This window comes from Vespa crabro, chromosome 3, assembly GCF_910589235.1.
Source record: "Vespa crabro chromosome 3, iyVesCrab1.2, whole genome shotgun sequence".
Classification (NCBI taxonomy): domain Eukaryota; kingdom Metazoa; phylum Arthropoda; class Insecta; order Hymenoptera; family Vespidae; genus Vespa; species Vespa crabro.
Window position 1 is genome coordinate 5,119,458 of NC_060957.1, and position 15,704 is coordinate 5,135,161.

The following is a 15,704-nucleotide window of genomic DNA, read 5'->3' on the forward strand; positions in this document are numbered from 1 at the left end:
GAAAGCACACATCCTCGTCGTGTGGTCTAGCACACGTTGTGTCGTAATGATAATAATGATAAAAAAAAATGAAAAAAAAAAAAAATAATAATAATAATAATAATAATAAAAATACAAAATAAAATATCTCTCTCCCTCAAAAAAAAAGCTCCAAAAAAAAATAAAAAAAAAATCAAATAAAAAAGATCACGCGAGAGGTATGGCGGACACTATACCCACCCATCTACCACCGTTACTACCTATTACCACTTGGTTTGATTAAATCGAATCGAACTAACTAACGTCTAGGAACAACGAGCACCGGCTAGGAAAGAAAAGATGAGGAAGAATAAGGAGAAGCCGAGAAACGAGTCCAGACGCGAAGATCGCCGGCAAAGAAAGAAAGGAACTAGCTCTTCTGGCCTGTTGCTTCTATACGAAAGAAGGAGGGGGTGGTGGGATAAAGAGCAGGAAGGGGGGATTGCAGGGAAAGATGGAAAGAAGATGAGGAGAAAAAGAGAGATAAGGAAAGGGGCGGGAATCTCTCGAAGCAAACGTGCTTTGCGTCCCTTCCTCGTCCAGCGACGCCACGAAGAGCGAACACACTCTGCGACTACGGACCTGCAGCCGGCAGCAGAGGCCAGCTGCTACTCGCTCAAAGCACGAACACGCGCGAACCGAACCGCCTTCGGCCAACGTCGGCTTCAAACAAAACTACGGACTTTGTTCGTCGTTGCTCGCGTGCTCATGGACGAGTAACTAACACGTATACATACATATATACACGTATATACGTATGTAGGTACATCGTATACAGAAGAGAGTCCCCTCACGTTTACTATTTAGTGCCCACGCACTCTCAGGGGCCTATACTATACTCTTTTTCGCTCCGTTGGTATGTTCCTATGCATTGTAGGGGAAAAAAAAGGAAAAAGAAAAAAGGAGAAATAAACTAAAGGGGTCTCTCTCGAGTGAATTCGAAACGATGCTGACTCGGAACCGAACTAACCCGAAATGCAACCAACGAACGAAAAGGAAACGCTTGCCGTATGCGAACTTGCTTTGTATGAATGTCCTTTTTTTTCTTTTTATTTCGTTTCGTTTTGTTTTATTTTGTTCTTTTTTTTATTTTTTTTTTTTTCCATTCATCACGGAGTATATTTAAATATATTGTGTAGATCGAAAAATCAACGATCTTGATTCATGCGGACCGGCCATTTGGTAGAAATAATCGTTCTATCATTGATACGTATACATACATATATATATATATATATATATATATATATATATATACACGTATGTATGTATGTATATACTACGGATAGAAACTTCCACGGGGAAAGTGTGAGAAATTGCAGCCGGAAATTATAGGCAAGATCGTATCTGTTGTACGTCAACTTTACATAGAGTATGTATGTACTTTACGCGATGTTCGAGTAACGCATACCGAATATCTCTCTAAGACATACAATACATCCTCTTCGAGAATCATATCCTTTATTATCAAGATCGTCCTCGACGCAAATAATTTATGAAATAATTGAGACAAAAAGAAATGAAGAAAAGGAGGGTAACAAACAAAGAGCAGGGAAAAATAAGGAAAAATACCCTTATAAATTTCTTAAGAGTAATAGGAAAGACACTTTCGTCCAAGCAAGCTAGTTGCTGATAGGACGGTTAAAATGACCGTGAACGTTACTCAACGTCAACCATATATTTCCATGTGCGTTATGTTAGAGTGAAAGTTACGTTAGTTTAGCGGAGGTAGTCAAAAGATGGCCGCTTATGTGACTCACAGGGGACAACAATGGATGCAGAAGGAATCTGCCGAAGAGCCAATCTCGCTTATAAAGGCAATTGCCACTCGTTTCTACTCGCTGTTTAGCGAGACGTGTATTTCCTTTATAGATACAACGTAACAGTTTGTAATAGAGTTCGACGAATTTGCTAATGTATCCTCCGTTCATGTAACTCCGTTTTGTTAAAATACAATTGCGGATAAAAATTTTAACAAAAAGAAAGAAAAAAAAAAAAGGCCTTCATGAATCTATTCTATTTATATTCTATCGATGAATTTCTGATTATTTACTGTTTGCTTTTATGCTAAAAAAAATATTAACGATCATATTAAAAGAATATTTATTTAATTCTAAACATCAAAACATTATATTCTATGTAAGTTTGAATACTCGATTCGTCACGCTTTCTCCGAAATTTTTCCAACAACAAAGTGAATACTAACGGCGAGTCTTCGCTCACTCTCAACATTCAAATATAACGATCGCCTCGAGATACTAAACCGCACTGGTTTATCTAAATTGCAGTTTACGAGCAACGAGAGATCTTGCGGTAATCCCATTTCGATCGTATTAATCTTTAATTATTTTTTGTTTCTCTTCTTCTTTTTTCGGTCATTTCATGTTTCGTGACTACGATTGGAAAGCTATTTATCTTATGAAAAGAAATATCCTGGAAAGCAGCGTTATCCATTTGTTATTCACTGGAAACTGTAATCTCTTGTACTACTCATGGCTTACCGGTTTTTATTGCTCTATTATATATCAAACGTTTGCACGTTCCTGTCAGTTGTTGAAAAGTGATAATATACACTAAGAGCCACATTCGATATGAAGTGATCGCGTATGAGTGAAAGGACGACTTTATCAGGCTCATCTTTACTGACTCAGACTCAATAACTACCAACGGATGTAATGACAATTCTCCGAAGCGAGGTGGCGGTACTTATCACGGTATACATGGAACTTCAACGCTCTTATCTACTTCAGGTAAATATTTCAACGCACATCATGTATATAAAAAATAAAATTCTTGGCTAATTAAACAAAAAATATTTATCTAATCCATTAAAAAAGAAAAAAGAAAAAAAAAAGAAAGAAAAACAAAACAAACAGAACACGTGAAATTCAATGGATTTAAAAATCGTATAATTTAATATGTTATTGATCGTCTTTGTAAATGTTTCGCTAATTATGTGAATTATCTATTACGATGAGTTATTTTAATAATGAAACTAACACGACTTACCATATGCTCCATTGCCTTTTCTTCTAATTCTGCTAAAGTCCAATCTACGTGAAAACTCAATGGCTTCAAACGCGATTCCATTTCTCGTAACCATTTTCTTAAACACCGCACTTCGTGTTCAAAGTCTATAAAAAAAAAAAAAAAAAAAATTGAAAATTAAGATTATGCAAAGCACACACAAGATTCAAATTATTTCTTCATAGAAATAGTAAACAATTACCTGCAGATACGTCCTGTTCGTCGGACACAGTCCGTTCTACAGGTGCCATAATTTGTTCTACTAATTCCCACTTTGTATTTAAATGATTAACACGCCACGCCACTTCATCTTTTAATGCAGGGGTGCATGCTACTAATTTTTCTGCTTGTTCATTGAACAATTTTCTTCTGTATGCCCTACGTCGCAACTCCTCCATGTGAGCCTAAAAATACAAAATTATTTATATTAGATTTACAATTTAAAGATAAATACGAGGATAGAAAAGGAATATCTTAATGTAAATGTACATACCGCACGTAAGCTTTTGTCCAAAAGGTTTTCTTCTTTAGAATAAACTAATTCCTGAAGGACTCTTAACCACGAATAAAGCTCTGAAAATTGGCAACTAACTTCCTTCAAACTCCACGACTGAGTGGATACGTCTGTCTCGTCCCAAGTTAATTCACCATTAGCTTCCTATCAGAAAATATATAGCAATTTTTTTTGCAGTACATATTGCTGAGATTTATCCCATTCTCCTTACCTTACAACTATCAATTAAATTAGTATCCATAATATAATCATAATTGGACCGTATCGCAGCCCAAAAGTCATCTTTGCTATCTTCTCTGTTAGTCCACATTCTTTGACATTGCATTTGTTTTGGATCTTTTCTAAAAATACAAATATTTAACATAAGTATTATAATTTAGAATATTACATACATATACCAAATAAATATATAAATAATGATTAAAAAATAAACCTTTTTTTGGTAAGACTGTTATAAGGTCTTTCTAACGGCATGCTCACTTGCTTCCGCCTTTCTAGACTATTGCTAGAAGGCTGAAGTGAGGATAGAGAGAAACTCATCTTCATTGCCTTGTGGTGATCTGAAAAAATAAAATAACAAATGAAAAACCAAGCACTTTGTTATCGCAACTGTAAACCAATTTAATCTAATATCTTAAAACCTAGAGGTAATATTTTGACTTAGAAATTAAATATGTAATAGATTTATAAATTTCAAGCACTAGTTCTATGAAAATGAGGAGTTAAAGTGCAACAACATCTATTTATTTAATAATAAAAGATTCTCAAATATGTTTACTTATCTCATAGAGGTTATAATAAACAACTATACAAATAAAAGATATAAAGCTATTTTGCAATAATTAAACATAATAGGTAGTTAATAACTTACATATAAACCAAAACTGAAAAGTTCAATAACCTTTTTAAAATTCATGTCACTCGCTACATAAGATACAAAACCTCGTAACGTACATTTTCAAAGTATCATGCGCGCACTCACACACACACACACACACACATAACATAATCATGATGCATAAGTGCGAAAAAATATAAGTAAGAAAATAATAAAGGGATATTAGCATTCATTTCGCTACCTTTTCCACAAAAGTGTAGTTATCGCGCCACGAAAGACTCACATACATATGACGTATCGCATTTTTTTTAATGGACTCGTGTGTCTTACACATTCTACATGAAAAAGACAAAGAAACGATGATAGTAAGGTCGAGTATCGCATTACACGCATGTACATTTTCCACAGGTGCCACGATGAACGTGTATTTGAAAACTTGTCGGCGTAGTAGCAAGTGATGTATAATAACGATGGTAAAGAATGATAAATGGCAAATGTAGCTGCTAACCGGAACTTTAAGATTTTAACACCTCACGCGCGAATTTGCATAGGCCTTAAAGAAAACTAGATAAACGGGAGGAATGAAAAAGAGACAGAATAACGGCGAGGGGAGAGTTTGGTGTCGTTGTCATCTTTGTATGGTTGTATGTGTGTATGTATATTGTTTTGCTGGTGTAGTGACATCGATGGTGGTGGGGTGGTATCGGAAGGAGATAAGGGGGGGTAATATATATATATGTATATATTATATATATATATATATATATATATATATATATATAGAGAGAGAGAGAGAGAGAGAGAGAGAGCCGGAGGAAAATAGAGAGGAGAGAGTATTATTTGCTCAGCAATTCAGAAGAGAGTTTAACGCCTGCGGTAACATTTCCGGCGATGGCAACTGGTCTCTTATATTTTCCTACCTTTACTAATTATGAAATAAGATTGACCTTTTTTGAAACATTCTCGAAGGCGTCAGGTAAGATTATGAAAATAGGGAGGGAAAAGAAAAGAAAAACGTCATCGATTCGAATAGGTTTGGAACGTGACAAGGTTCCACACCCCTTTGGCAATGCACAGGAAACATTATGCCGAGACTCAATGTGATACGCCTTCAAATAACACCAAGCGAAATGTCATTGGGAAAGATTTTTACAAAGTTTTTTAACACTCCCCACCCTCATGTAAGTTACTCACGTTTCTCCTTACCGCTACGAAAGCCTGACCCGCGCCTCTCTTTCTTCTACTTCCGATTATTCACCGACACCGGACACTACATAATCTTGCTGTACCACTTTAAAAATACACCGTAAGCCGTGTAAACTCTTTTAGTTCCTGACTCCAGTTTATTTTTATTTCTTTTTCTTTTTTGTTCCCTTTATACATATATATATATATATATATATATATATATATATATATATATATACACATATATATATATATATCACTTTTTCTTTCGCTTTTTTTTCTCTTACCCAACGAAGAACCGCCGTGCACACCAGCGGTGTACACAGACGTGCACTGCGTCAGTGGCGCCTGCGCCATACGCGATACAAAACCGTGCTTCGCTGCAACGTCACGGCGAGTTCACAGAGAGGCAAAGTGACCAATAAGCGGCATGACTAATTTGCTCTCCGCCAATCGCGTTTTCGGATCTTTTATATGAAAGATCGATGACTTAACTTCATTGGCTCGCAAGGAATTGAATTTCGGATGCTTTAACGTTGTATGATCATAGAAATACACACATACACACACACACACAATATATTTATTCTACCAGCGTGCGTGCAGTACAAATTATTTAAATACTTTGATTTTTATATTATATTAACTGTAAGATGCAGAGATAATATAAAGTATATATTAAGTGCTCTAATTAGTTTTATAGTTAAGAATGAAAATATTTAATTTTTGTTTAAATTTTTCTCGTAAATTTACAAGAGATCCTGCAAATGATTAATATTAATTATTATTATTTTTATTACTTAGATTGTTGTAATGTTTACAAAGAATATAATTCTATTGTATAGAATCAATACAGTCATGTTACATTATTATTGATTTATTAATAAATTATTCATTATTATCTTCATGTAAAAATTATATGATTATTTATGATATAAAAGAAAAAAAATTATTATTTTTAGTAATAGTTAATAAAGGCATAATGAATATGAACCAGTCATACAACTTTCAGTCATAATGCATATATCTAATAAAAAATGTATCAGCATAATTATTATATAAATATTATACAATACATATAAGAATTTTTATATGTATAGATATATAAGTTATACTTGTTCAATATGAGTCTTTCTAAAGTTAAAGCACAAATATGAGTTGAAAGATATAAGTAGATCTCGCTGACCCATGGAAACAGTCTCAAAATAGATAGTAAAGAGTCAAACATAACTGGAGTTTTTGTAGGATAGTATGCCAAAAAAGACAGAGATCAATGCCTTGTGTACAGCTTATGACATTGATACTTCAGAACTATAGTAATAACAAAAGTTACATACTTTGCATTTTATGACAATTGTGTTAATTATATTCATTTGATTAATCTAAAAAATATGTGTAAAAAATTAACAACATTAGTAATATTTGAAATTATGTCTAAACTATACTCTTACTATATATTATATATTATATACATATATACATATACATTAAACTATATGACTATATGATTTAATATATGACATATTAGATTGTTTTTAAGATAAATGATACGTATAAATCAATTTTATGCAAATACAAATTAAATATAAATTAGATTGATTTACGACAAGCAATACATCGTTGTTTTAGTATATTAAAAATTGGTAACCAAATCCAATAGCAACCACTTAAAAATAACGATAATGTAACTAAATGAAAACACAGGATTGTATCTGTAATTATAAATTAAAAATAAAATAAAACTGTATTGTAATTTTTTATAGCCAAAAATAAAAGTTACTTACTACGTACGAAACAAAGGGATAATAAACTGATTCCTACTACAGTTGAAAATACTTTATGAAATTTATGTATGAAACGAGGTCCAAAGATATCACAAAGTGTTAAATCTTGACAAACTGACAATCCACCAATACTTATCCCTCCTAGCAATGCACAAGCCATGAATACATAATATTCTGTGGTATATGTTAATACTGTAAAAATAATTTATTAATCCGAGTTGTATGTGATCGGTGCTATTTTAACTCATGCATTTTTTAGAACATACCTATTAAAATAGAACACCCAAGCCAACATGCTATACCAAAAATTAATCTTCTATTTTGTGGTGCAGCTTGTAAAATCAAAAAAGTAATCGAATTCGGTAAAAAAGTACCAAAACCTGCGATAATTGACACTGTAACATAATCATGCGAAGAAGATATTCTTGTGATAAACATATAAGGTAACGATATCCAAAAGAATAAAGTAAAAGATTTTATTCCGATCCATGTAAGTATAATTATCCAAAATCGAAAATATAAGAAGATTCGAATTCGATTTTTCCATTTGTTATTTGATTTTATAATTGAATTAACAAATATATCTTCTTCACTATCTTCATAAGTATAAATCTCATTATTTCCAGCAAATGAAGAGTTGGTATCTTCTATTTGTTCTGTTCCATTGCAAGAAGAATTTTCCAAGTTATTGTTTTCTGTAGATTCTATTCCCATATTAACATCGGGAAGATATTTTGTGGAAATTTCACTGTCATCTTCAATTGTTAAGAGTAAATTATAATGTGAAGGTTTTGGAGAAATTGGCTGCCGTAATAGGGCAACACCCAAAATAGTTGGTATGAAAATAATTGTTATAAGCAACAAAGCAATTTTCAAATGAACTTGCATAAGTAACAAATGAGTGAAACTTGGAACAATAATATACCCCAATGATATTGCAATATTTCTTATAGTAAGAGCTATTGATAATTTTATCCGGAAATATTTTTGCAAACACTCTTGACTTTGAATTAGTACAAAACTTGCTCCTATACCCATAACTGCACCAGCACTCAAACTAACTAAATATGCTCCAACTCCACCAGTGGCAAGATATCCAGATGCTAAGACACCAATAGATATAAGAGCTATTCCTATCAATCCAATTATACGTGGAACAGAAGACAAATCCACAATCACTTTGGACCATGGATCTGTAAAGAACCTTAGATAAAATAACCTTTATGATTATGACTATTATAAAAAACAAATCATTAAATTACTGACCTGCTAAATTCCAAAATGCTATGAAGAGCATGGGTGTCAAAATAATCTTTTGGTCCCACAAGTCAAATTCGGCTGTCTTATTTTCGGTCAAATATCCAAGTACAATACCGTATACTGATAGTATACTTGGTATGGTCATCTGTATGCGTGACATATAACATTTTGCAGATCATTTGTTTAATTTCTATACAATGTTATGCAGTGAATTATCCCTTAAATAATTTAGGATAGAATATTTTATGCGCTTTTAGAAAAGTTATATATGAAAATTTATAAAGACAACAAATAATAAATGACACTATTAATATACCTGAATTAGAAATACACCAATTAAAATAATCCATGAATAACCCCCATCTTGTATAGTTGGTCCAAGTTCTGGAAAAGATGTGATAATATCATCGAGATAAAGATGTTTAAGAACAGACATATTTCTTTTTCAATTAATGTATTGTATAGGTATTGTATCAACAGTTCAATAAATTATATAAAAAAACAATTATATTTCTGTAGGCAAGTAAGGTATAGCTATTCAAAGTATATCATATCTAATCTCTACCAAGACGTTAATGATCTGATAACTAAAGATAAGAAATAAGAGAAAACAGTGGAAATCTTAATAAGTAATTAGTATAGGTAATACAAATAAATTTTACTTTTAAATAATTGTTAATTGCTTCTGAAATTTTGTGAATATTTCATACTATCGAAAAGATTATATTAACTGAAAAACAAAGAATGAACTTTTATATTATCATATATTCTCGAAGTATTTGTACTTCCCGCGTGATATTAACTCTTCAGGTCTGTGCTTATCAAAGTGAATAGTATATTTATTTCGGATATTGTTTTTTTTTATACTAAGCAATCGTTTGTATTTCAAATAAATTGAAGTTTAGAATATTTAACTGCTTCATGTATTTTAATCCTAGTTCGATAATTAAGGAAAAACATTTAAATGGTGTAATATATAATGAAAAGTTTTTATTTTGGTATTCGTTTTTATAAACCTACTCTATTGTCGTATTCCTTTTTTATTTATTTTTACTACATTTTTCCAGCACAGAAATTTGTAGAGTTTAAATTTCGCGAAGAGGTGTAATAATAAGATCCTTCACGAGAACATTTTCTGGTGTTTGCAATGTGAAAAGAATAGCATCAGCAACGTCTTTGGGTTGCAAAGCCAAACGTGGATTTTCCTTTAACCATTGTTGAGTCATTTTGGTTTCAACTAATCCTGGACAAATAGACTGCAACAGAAGGACTCAATATCAATTATATAAAATAAATTTCATATAAATCCGATTAAAAAAATATTTTTAATGTATTTTCATATATATACACATAATACATATATATATATATATATATATATATATATATATATATATACATATTTACACAATAAATATATATATTTAATGAATTAAACATCGATATATTTACAATGACTTTGATGTTAGACTCGAGCTGTGCCAATTCTAAACGAAGACACTCTGTCAACGCTGTAAGCGCAAATTTACTACATATATAAGCAGGAGAAGCTGGACGTTCAGGATTCATTGGAATTTTCAATCCAAATGTGTCGTTTACGTTTACGATACAACCATTGTCGATACCTAAAATCCATAAACTAATAAAATTAACTCGTAATTTTGAGTTATTCATTATGAAATTGTTCAATACTCTCTTACCTTTCTTTTTCATCAACTTTAAAATCTCTTTTGTAATGCATGTAAGACCAAGAATATTAAGATCAAATATTTTCTTCCAATCTTCTACTTCACCAGTAAAAAAACCTGTGCCAAGATTCAATGCTGCGTTATTTACCAATATGTTAGCAAAACCTACGTTTTTTTCAATCCATTCTATCGTTTTGATGACTTCATCTTGATTCGTTAGATCGCATTGAAGAGGTAATAATTTGCCTGGCTTCGATTTCAATTCTTCGGCGAGTGCCTACAAATAAAGTTGTTAATGTCTTGTTCGAAAGAAGAAAAAAAGAAAAAACAAAAAAGAAATCAAATTCTTTAATTCGTTTTTAAACAAATTAAACTTACGTTGAGTTCATCTATTTGACGAACGAGCCCAATGACTTTCAAACCTTTTAAGACAAGTAATTCAACAATGGCTTTACCAATACCAGAACTGGCACCAGTTACGACAGCTACTTTGTCTAAACCACTCCACTCCATTTTTAATAAAATTAATATATTTTCTGTTACTTGGGTTCTTATTGAGAAATGATGATTCCTCGTTTAAATGTTACGAAGTTATACGTTCACGGTAAGAAAACTGAAGTAAAAAACTGAATTTTCTTGAAGCTTCGCATCTTTTATATTGTCTTAAAATGTGGCCCAAGATTAAGAAGGTCGTCGCAATCACATTCCGGTAGATGTTGTATTCTCGTTTTTGTGTGATGCAGTTTGTTAAGAATCTTACACTATGTTTTGCACGAGACTGATACCGTTTTGTTTTTAGAAATATATCCCAATGACAGCACTTTCAATCATAACGAAAATATAATTTTGTATATGTATGTATATCTTTATATGTATATATATATGTACATATATGTATGTATATATATATATAAATTCTCTTCGAATGATGATCTATATATATACATATATATATCATTATTCGGAAAGAATACAAGCAAAATTTTTGATAGTTAAAGCAATTTACGATTTCTTAAACATTTATGTTAAAAATGATGAAGTATTCGATGAAAGTATTGGGGAGAGTTAAGTTGTGAATCAAAAGAGTAAATGATAATTTCTTTCCGCAATTGTTAACACCCGATAAAAGGTCACGAAAACATTTTATATTAAATTTTATCATCCGAAAATGATTGTTATTAAAAATATGAAATATATATCATACATCAGTGTAGTATTTCATATCACGTATTATCAAAAATTTAAAAGCTTAAAGCCATATGATAAAACAACGGATTGTAGATAATTTATTAATAAATTTTTATGTTCTTCAAGTTTACTTTTATATTTTTCCTGTTATTTCTTGTTTTCCCTTGTTTCTTTTTTAATTTCGTGCACTTTTCGTTCTTCTTTCTTTGACTTTATTCTGTACCGCGTCGTTATATCTGAAATAATTTATTAAAATAATCCTTACTTCTTGTATTCTTTGTACTTTATGATATTTTCATTACCGTATCAATAAAAATTGTTTTCTTATTTGTTTCTTTATATCTGTCATAGTAAGCAAAGGAACAATCAGCGAATCTATAATTTCAAGCGGCGAATCGATCTTTTTTTCCAGTATATTCTTTATTTTTCCTAAACACGCTAAAGCTTCCTTAAATCGCCCGGACAATCGTAATATAATCACTTTCAATAAAATATATTCAAGATTGAATGGATCGTAATTACTGACTTTTTGAATCGTGTATAAAGCTTTGTCATAACAACGATGCATGCACCACACTATTGCATGTATTGCCATTGTATGGCCAAGTTCGTATATCTTCTGTGATATATAGTACAAATTAATAATTATTTATTGAAATTTATATTAACTCTCTCTAATGCTATGTAATTTTTAAATTACACAATGTATTTTCATAAAATATATAATTAGTAAAAAAATCATGTTCGTAAAAATACGTTCGTATCTGTATATTTTTTTTTCTTTGAGTTTGATTTCATTTTATCGTCAGAAAATTAATTTTTTCTTCATATCTATAGTTTTAATACTTTTGTTTTTTTTAAATATATACGTTATACTTCGTATAGTAATATGTTAATATAAATAATACTATAATTGTTTAATTATATCGTTTTTTATATAAATATTAACAAAATTAGATTATAAAGGATTTAATTTATTTTTCTAGTAACTAAGGAATACCTGTAGAAGTTTTTGAGCTTCCTTATTATTTTCATTTAAAATGAGAGCTTCTAGAAGAAATTCACGTGTCAATTCGATGTCTCTTAAGAAAAATTTATATTTTGCGTGGATTGTTAAAAGATCAGAGAGTCTCATCGCATTTGAATTTTTCATGAATTCGTACCAGTACAAGCAAAATGCTTCATACTTATTTAAATTTTCCATCGTTTTCAAAAGCTTATTCTTATATAAAAAAAAAAAATCGTTATTTTGTAACAAATTATCTTTTAACCCCTTGACATACAATGACGTCTGGAAGACGTCACTCATTTCATGTGTCATTGTAGACTTTGACGTCTACGAGAAGACGTCAATGACTTTGACCGTCAGGAACGGTCTTCGGTGGATGCCGTACAGTACATTATTAAATTATTCAATTATTTCACTCTTGTGTCCATTTTGTTTTGTTTAAAATATTCAAGATGCTCTATTTATGCTCTCTTTTTTCTCTTTTTTTTCTTTTTTTTTATTTGTATGTCAAGGGGTTGATAATGTAAACACGAAAATAAATTAGCTACAAGAGTATGTTAGTTACTTCTACATCGATGATCGATGTATCAGAAGGCTTCAATGCTATGATACGTTCGTAATCACTAGCCGCTTGTAAAAATAATTCATGATCATAATAACAATCTCCTCTGGCTTCATAGCATTTAATCAACGATTTGATATAATGAATATCGACTTCTTCATAACTCGGCATGTTCGCCAATTTAAACATTAATCGTGCGATCTCATAATTATTGATCGCTTTAGTCCATTTTCCTTAAAATGCCGAACTTTGAATATTTTTTTTAACATTTCTTTTTTTCGATTAATACTCATACCTTGAAGTTTGAAAATAGTCCCTCTCAAAGCATAGATCTTATGAGATCTAGGATCGTGTTTCAACATTTTTGTAATCAATTTAGAAGCTTCCGATAGGTTTTCATTATTTTTAACATAATTGAAGGCTTCTTTATATAACGTATTAAGTTCTTGCTGAATATGACATCTAGTTGGAATTTTTTCATAGGACCAAATATATTTTAACTAAAAAAAAAAAGAGTGAAAAAAATTAAAAAATAAGAAAAATAATAACGATTTGACATTGAAGATAATTACGAAATCATGACAAATTTTACTCACTCTCAAAGTTTCTTTGCGTAGATGAGTAAAACGTTCTTTTGGCGGATTAAAAGCTTTATGTATATAATACAGTTTAAAGGTTTCCATTGTCGTATTATTTGAATTCTAAGCTTGTTTTAGAAATATTCGAGCCAGTCTCAACGAATAAGGGAAGGCTTACGAGTGAAAGGTTTTGTGAAAATGTTTCAAGCATAACCAATGTATGTCATGTAAAATTATTATTATTTTCATGTCATCAAAGAAAAATCTTTTATTATTCGCTACTTGCTCTACTATTACATTTTATTTTATTCGAATCACAGTGATCGCATTGGGTAAATATAATAGCGACGTACCGAATCCTTTAGCAATACGATATAGAATTAGACATTTGTTTATAGTACGTGAATATATGTCTAACCATTATAAAAAATCGAAACAGAAGCCACGTACTATTCAGCGTACTATCGAACTATCGAACAAATCTTAGAAAAGAAAATCACCAAGTTTCGCCCATTGGTCGTAGAACGATGTCTTGAATCTATATAAAATTCATTATATTTCATTATATCTTATATTATCATGTAAGAATACTATTTAAAAAGAAGCGTATTAATCTTACAACGACGTTAGATGGAGTAGATAGAACGTAGGACACAGCATCTGCTATATCTCGACCTTTCAACGATGGCATAGTAGCTAGAACTTCTTCGGAGAAGGCACTATAAGATGCCATCAATTCGGTTGCCACGAGACCAGGACTAATATTCTAACAATAATGAACATGATAAATCGATAAATTGATTCTAAGTACATTTGTTACGATTTATTTATTAATTTTACCGTGACACGTATTTTAGTCCCATTCAATTCATTGCGTAGTGTCTGTGCAAGTGCAGTTAACGCACGTTTCGAGGATGGATAAACACCGAAACCAGGTACAGCAGGTACCCTTTCTCCAGCCAAGCTACCTATATTAATGATCAGACCATCTTCGCCTTTCTTACGCATTAATCGTGTCGCTTCTCGCATAGTCAAACAAACTCCTAAGACGTTCACATCGAAAACGACTCGCCAATCTTCAAGTGATCCTTCTGTAATATTAATTATCTGTAATATTAATATCTCGGAGAGATATATTTAAAATACATTTTTATTCGTAGATCGGTCATTAAAATATCAAGACTTACCCGTTATCGAGGACTCCTTAGCGATACCAGCATTATTGATCATCAAATCGAGAGATCCAAGATTTTCTTCAATCCAAGAGAACGCAGCTGTTGTACTCTCTTCTTTGGTCACATCGCATTCAATTGCATGAAGTTTCCCTGGTGCCCCTTCTAAACTATTAGAAAGTTCCTCGATTTTGTCTGTTCTACGAGCTAATCCAGCTACTGTCATACCTACAAAATACATTTTATTTGTTTCCTTTTTATTTTCTTTTTTATTTCTTCTCTCTTGTACATAAAAAGTATTAGATTATCTGAAAAGTTAATACTGCTTCTCCGTTCGTACATACACGCGCGCGCGTATGTTAGTATATCTATAAACATGTTACTATATGTATATGTATAAATAATATTAATTATGTGCATATATTGAAACAAAGCATTTATAAATTTTGTTTTTTTCTTTTTCAATTTTTTTTTTCTATTTAATGATTCATATCTATTTTTTGTTTCATTGAAGAGGGAAAACAATCAGCACGCATTTTTTACGGATAATCAAATATCTATATAGTCTAACAATCTTATTAAATCATATTATTTATATGCAAATAGAGGAATAATTTTATTTACTTGTTTTTCTTTACCGTTAGTAACCAATTGTCGAACAATAGCTGCACCGATTCCTGCACTCGCACCAGTAACGGCAGCTACTTTTCCAACCCATCGTTCCATCTTGTCTGTCTTCCCTTCGAGAATATACTAATCTCATAGACTGTCGGCTGACAACATGAGGCACCTTATAAGTCTTCCAATAGGATATACAAAACTAGTTGGAAAAAGAGGGAAGAAAAGTGCTCATTGGTAATTAGATATATAAGTAATGC

General features: G+C 31.2%; 3 protein-coding genes and 1 long non-coding RNA gene across 11 annotated transcripts in view; all 4 read right to left on the minus strand.

The window, feature by feature from the left end:
- LOC124422942 (serine-rich adhesin for platelets) overlaps positions 1-5,721 on the minus strand; it is a 46,826-nt gene extending 41,105 nt beyond the window's left edge. For 4 of the 7 annotated variants that reach the window (XM_046960082.1, XM_046960081.1, XM_046960080.1 and 1 more), the window contains exons 1-6: positions 5,592-5,721; positions 3,993-4,119; positions 3,771-3,900; positions 3,539-3,703; positions 3,248-3,449; positions 3,028-3,152 (exon numbers count right to left, since the gene is read on the minus strand). In XM_046960082.1, coding sequence (XP_046816038.1) covers positions 3,028-3,152; positions 3,248-3,449; positions 3,539-3,703; positions 3,771-3,900; positions 3,993-4,105 — 735 coding nt within the window. In that variant the 5' untranslated portion in view covers positions 4,106-4,119; positions 5,592-5,721. Of the gene's footprint in view, positions 1-3,027; positions 3,153-3,247; positions 3,450-3,538; positions 3,704-3,770; positions 3,901-3,992; positions 4,120-4,430; positions 4,604-4,638; positions 5,061-5,591 lie in introns of those variants that run through there. The other 3 variants (XM_046960079.1, XM_046960077.1, XM_046960078.1) reach the window with 3 other exon arrangements.
- LOC124422959 lies at positions 2,105-2,780 on the minus strand. Its single transcript, XR_006941949.1, has 2 exons — positions 2,520-2,780; positions 2,105-2,451 (listed from the first exon to the last, which is right to left on the minus strand). It is a non-coding gene; the product is annotated as an uncharacterized LOC124422959 (long non-coding RNA).
- Positions 5,722-6,583: 862 nt separating the features above from the next.
- On the minus strand, positions 6,584-9,209 carry LOC124422948 (monocarboxylate transporter 5-like). Of its 2 annotated transcripts, none has more exons than XM_046960100.1 (5): positions 8,946-9,209; positions 8,636-8,774; positions 7,636-8,562; positions 7,370-7,561; positions 6,584-7,297 (listed from the first exon to the last, which is right to left on the minus strand). In XM_046960100.1, exons 1-5 carry the CDS (start codon positions 9,063-9,065, stop codon positions 7,176-7,178), a joined length of 1,500 nt encoding a protein of 499 aa, XP_046816056.1. In that variant the 5' UTR covers positions 9,066-9,209; the 3' UTR covers positions 6,584-7,175. The 2 variants fall into 2 exon arrangements, with proteins under 2 accessions (XP_046816056.1, XP_046816057.1); XM_046960101.1 differs by having other exon boundaries at positions 8,636-8,847; positions 8,946-9,083.
- Positions 9,210-9,604: 395 nt separating this feature from the next.
- LOC124422841 overlaps positions 9,605-15,704 on the minus strand; it is a 7,684-nt gene continuing 1,584 nt past the window's right edge. Inside the window, exons 2-15 of the mRNA XM_046959776.1 lie at positions 15,465-15,646; positions 14,842-15,054; positions 14,495-14,745; positions 14,274-14,420; positions 14,155-14,192; positions 13,952-14,013; positions 13,673-13,725; positions 13,372-13,576; positions 13,080-13,309; positions 12,506-12,691; positions 10,696-10,893; positions 10,330-10,594; positions 10,082-10,254; positions 9,605-9,885 (exon numbers count right to left, since the gene is read on the minus strand). Of these exons, the coding sequence (XP_046815732.1) occupies positions 9,715-9,885; positions 10,082-10,254; positions 10,330-10,594; positions 10,696-10,893; positions 12,506-12,691; positions 13,080-13,309; positions 13,372-13,576; positions 13,673-13,725; positions 13,952-14,013; positions 14,155-14,192; positions 14,274-14,420; positions 14,495-14,745; positions 14,842-15,054; positions 15,465-15,552 (2,280 nt within the window). The 5' untranslated portion in view covers positions 15,553-15,646 and the 3' untranslated portion in view covers positions 9,605-9,714. The remainder of the gene's footprint in view (positions 9,886-10,081; positions 10,255-10,329; positions 10,595-10,695; positions 10,894-12,505; positions 12,692-13,079; positions 13,310-13,371; positions 13,577-13,672; positions 13,726-13,951; positions 14,014-14,154; positions 14,193-14,273; positions 14,421-14,494; positions 14,746-14,841; positions 15,055-15,464; positions 15,647-15,704) is intronic.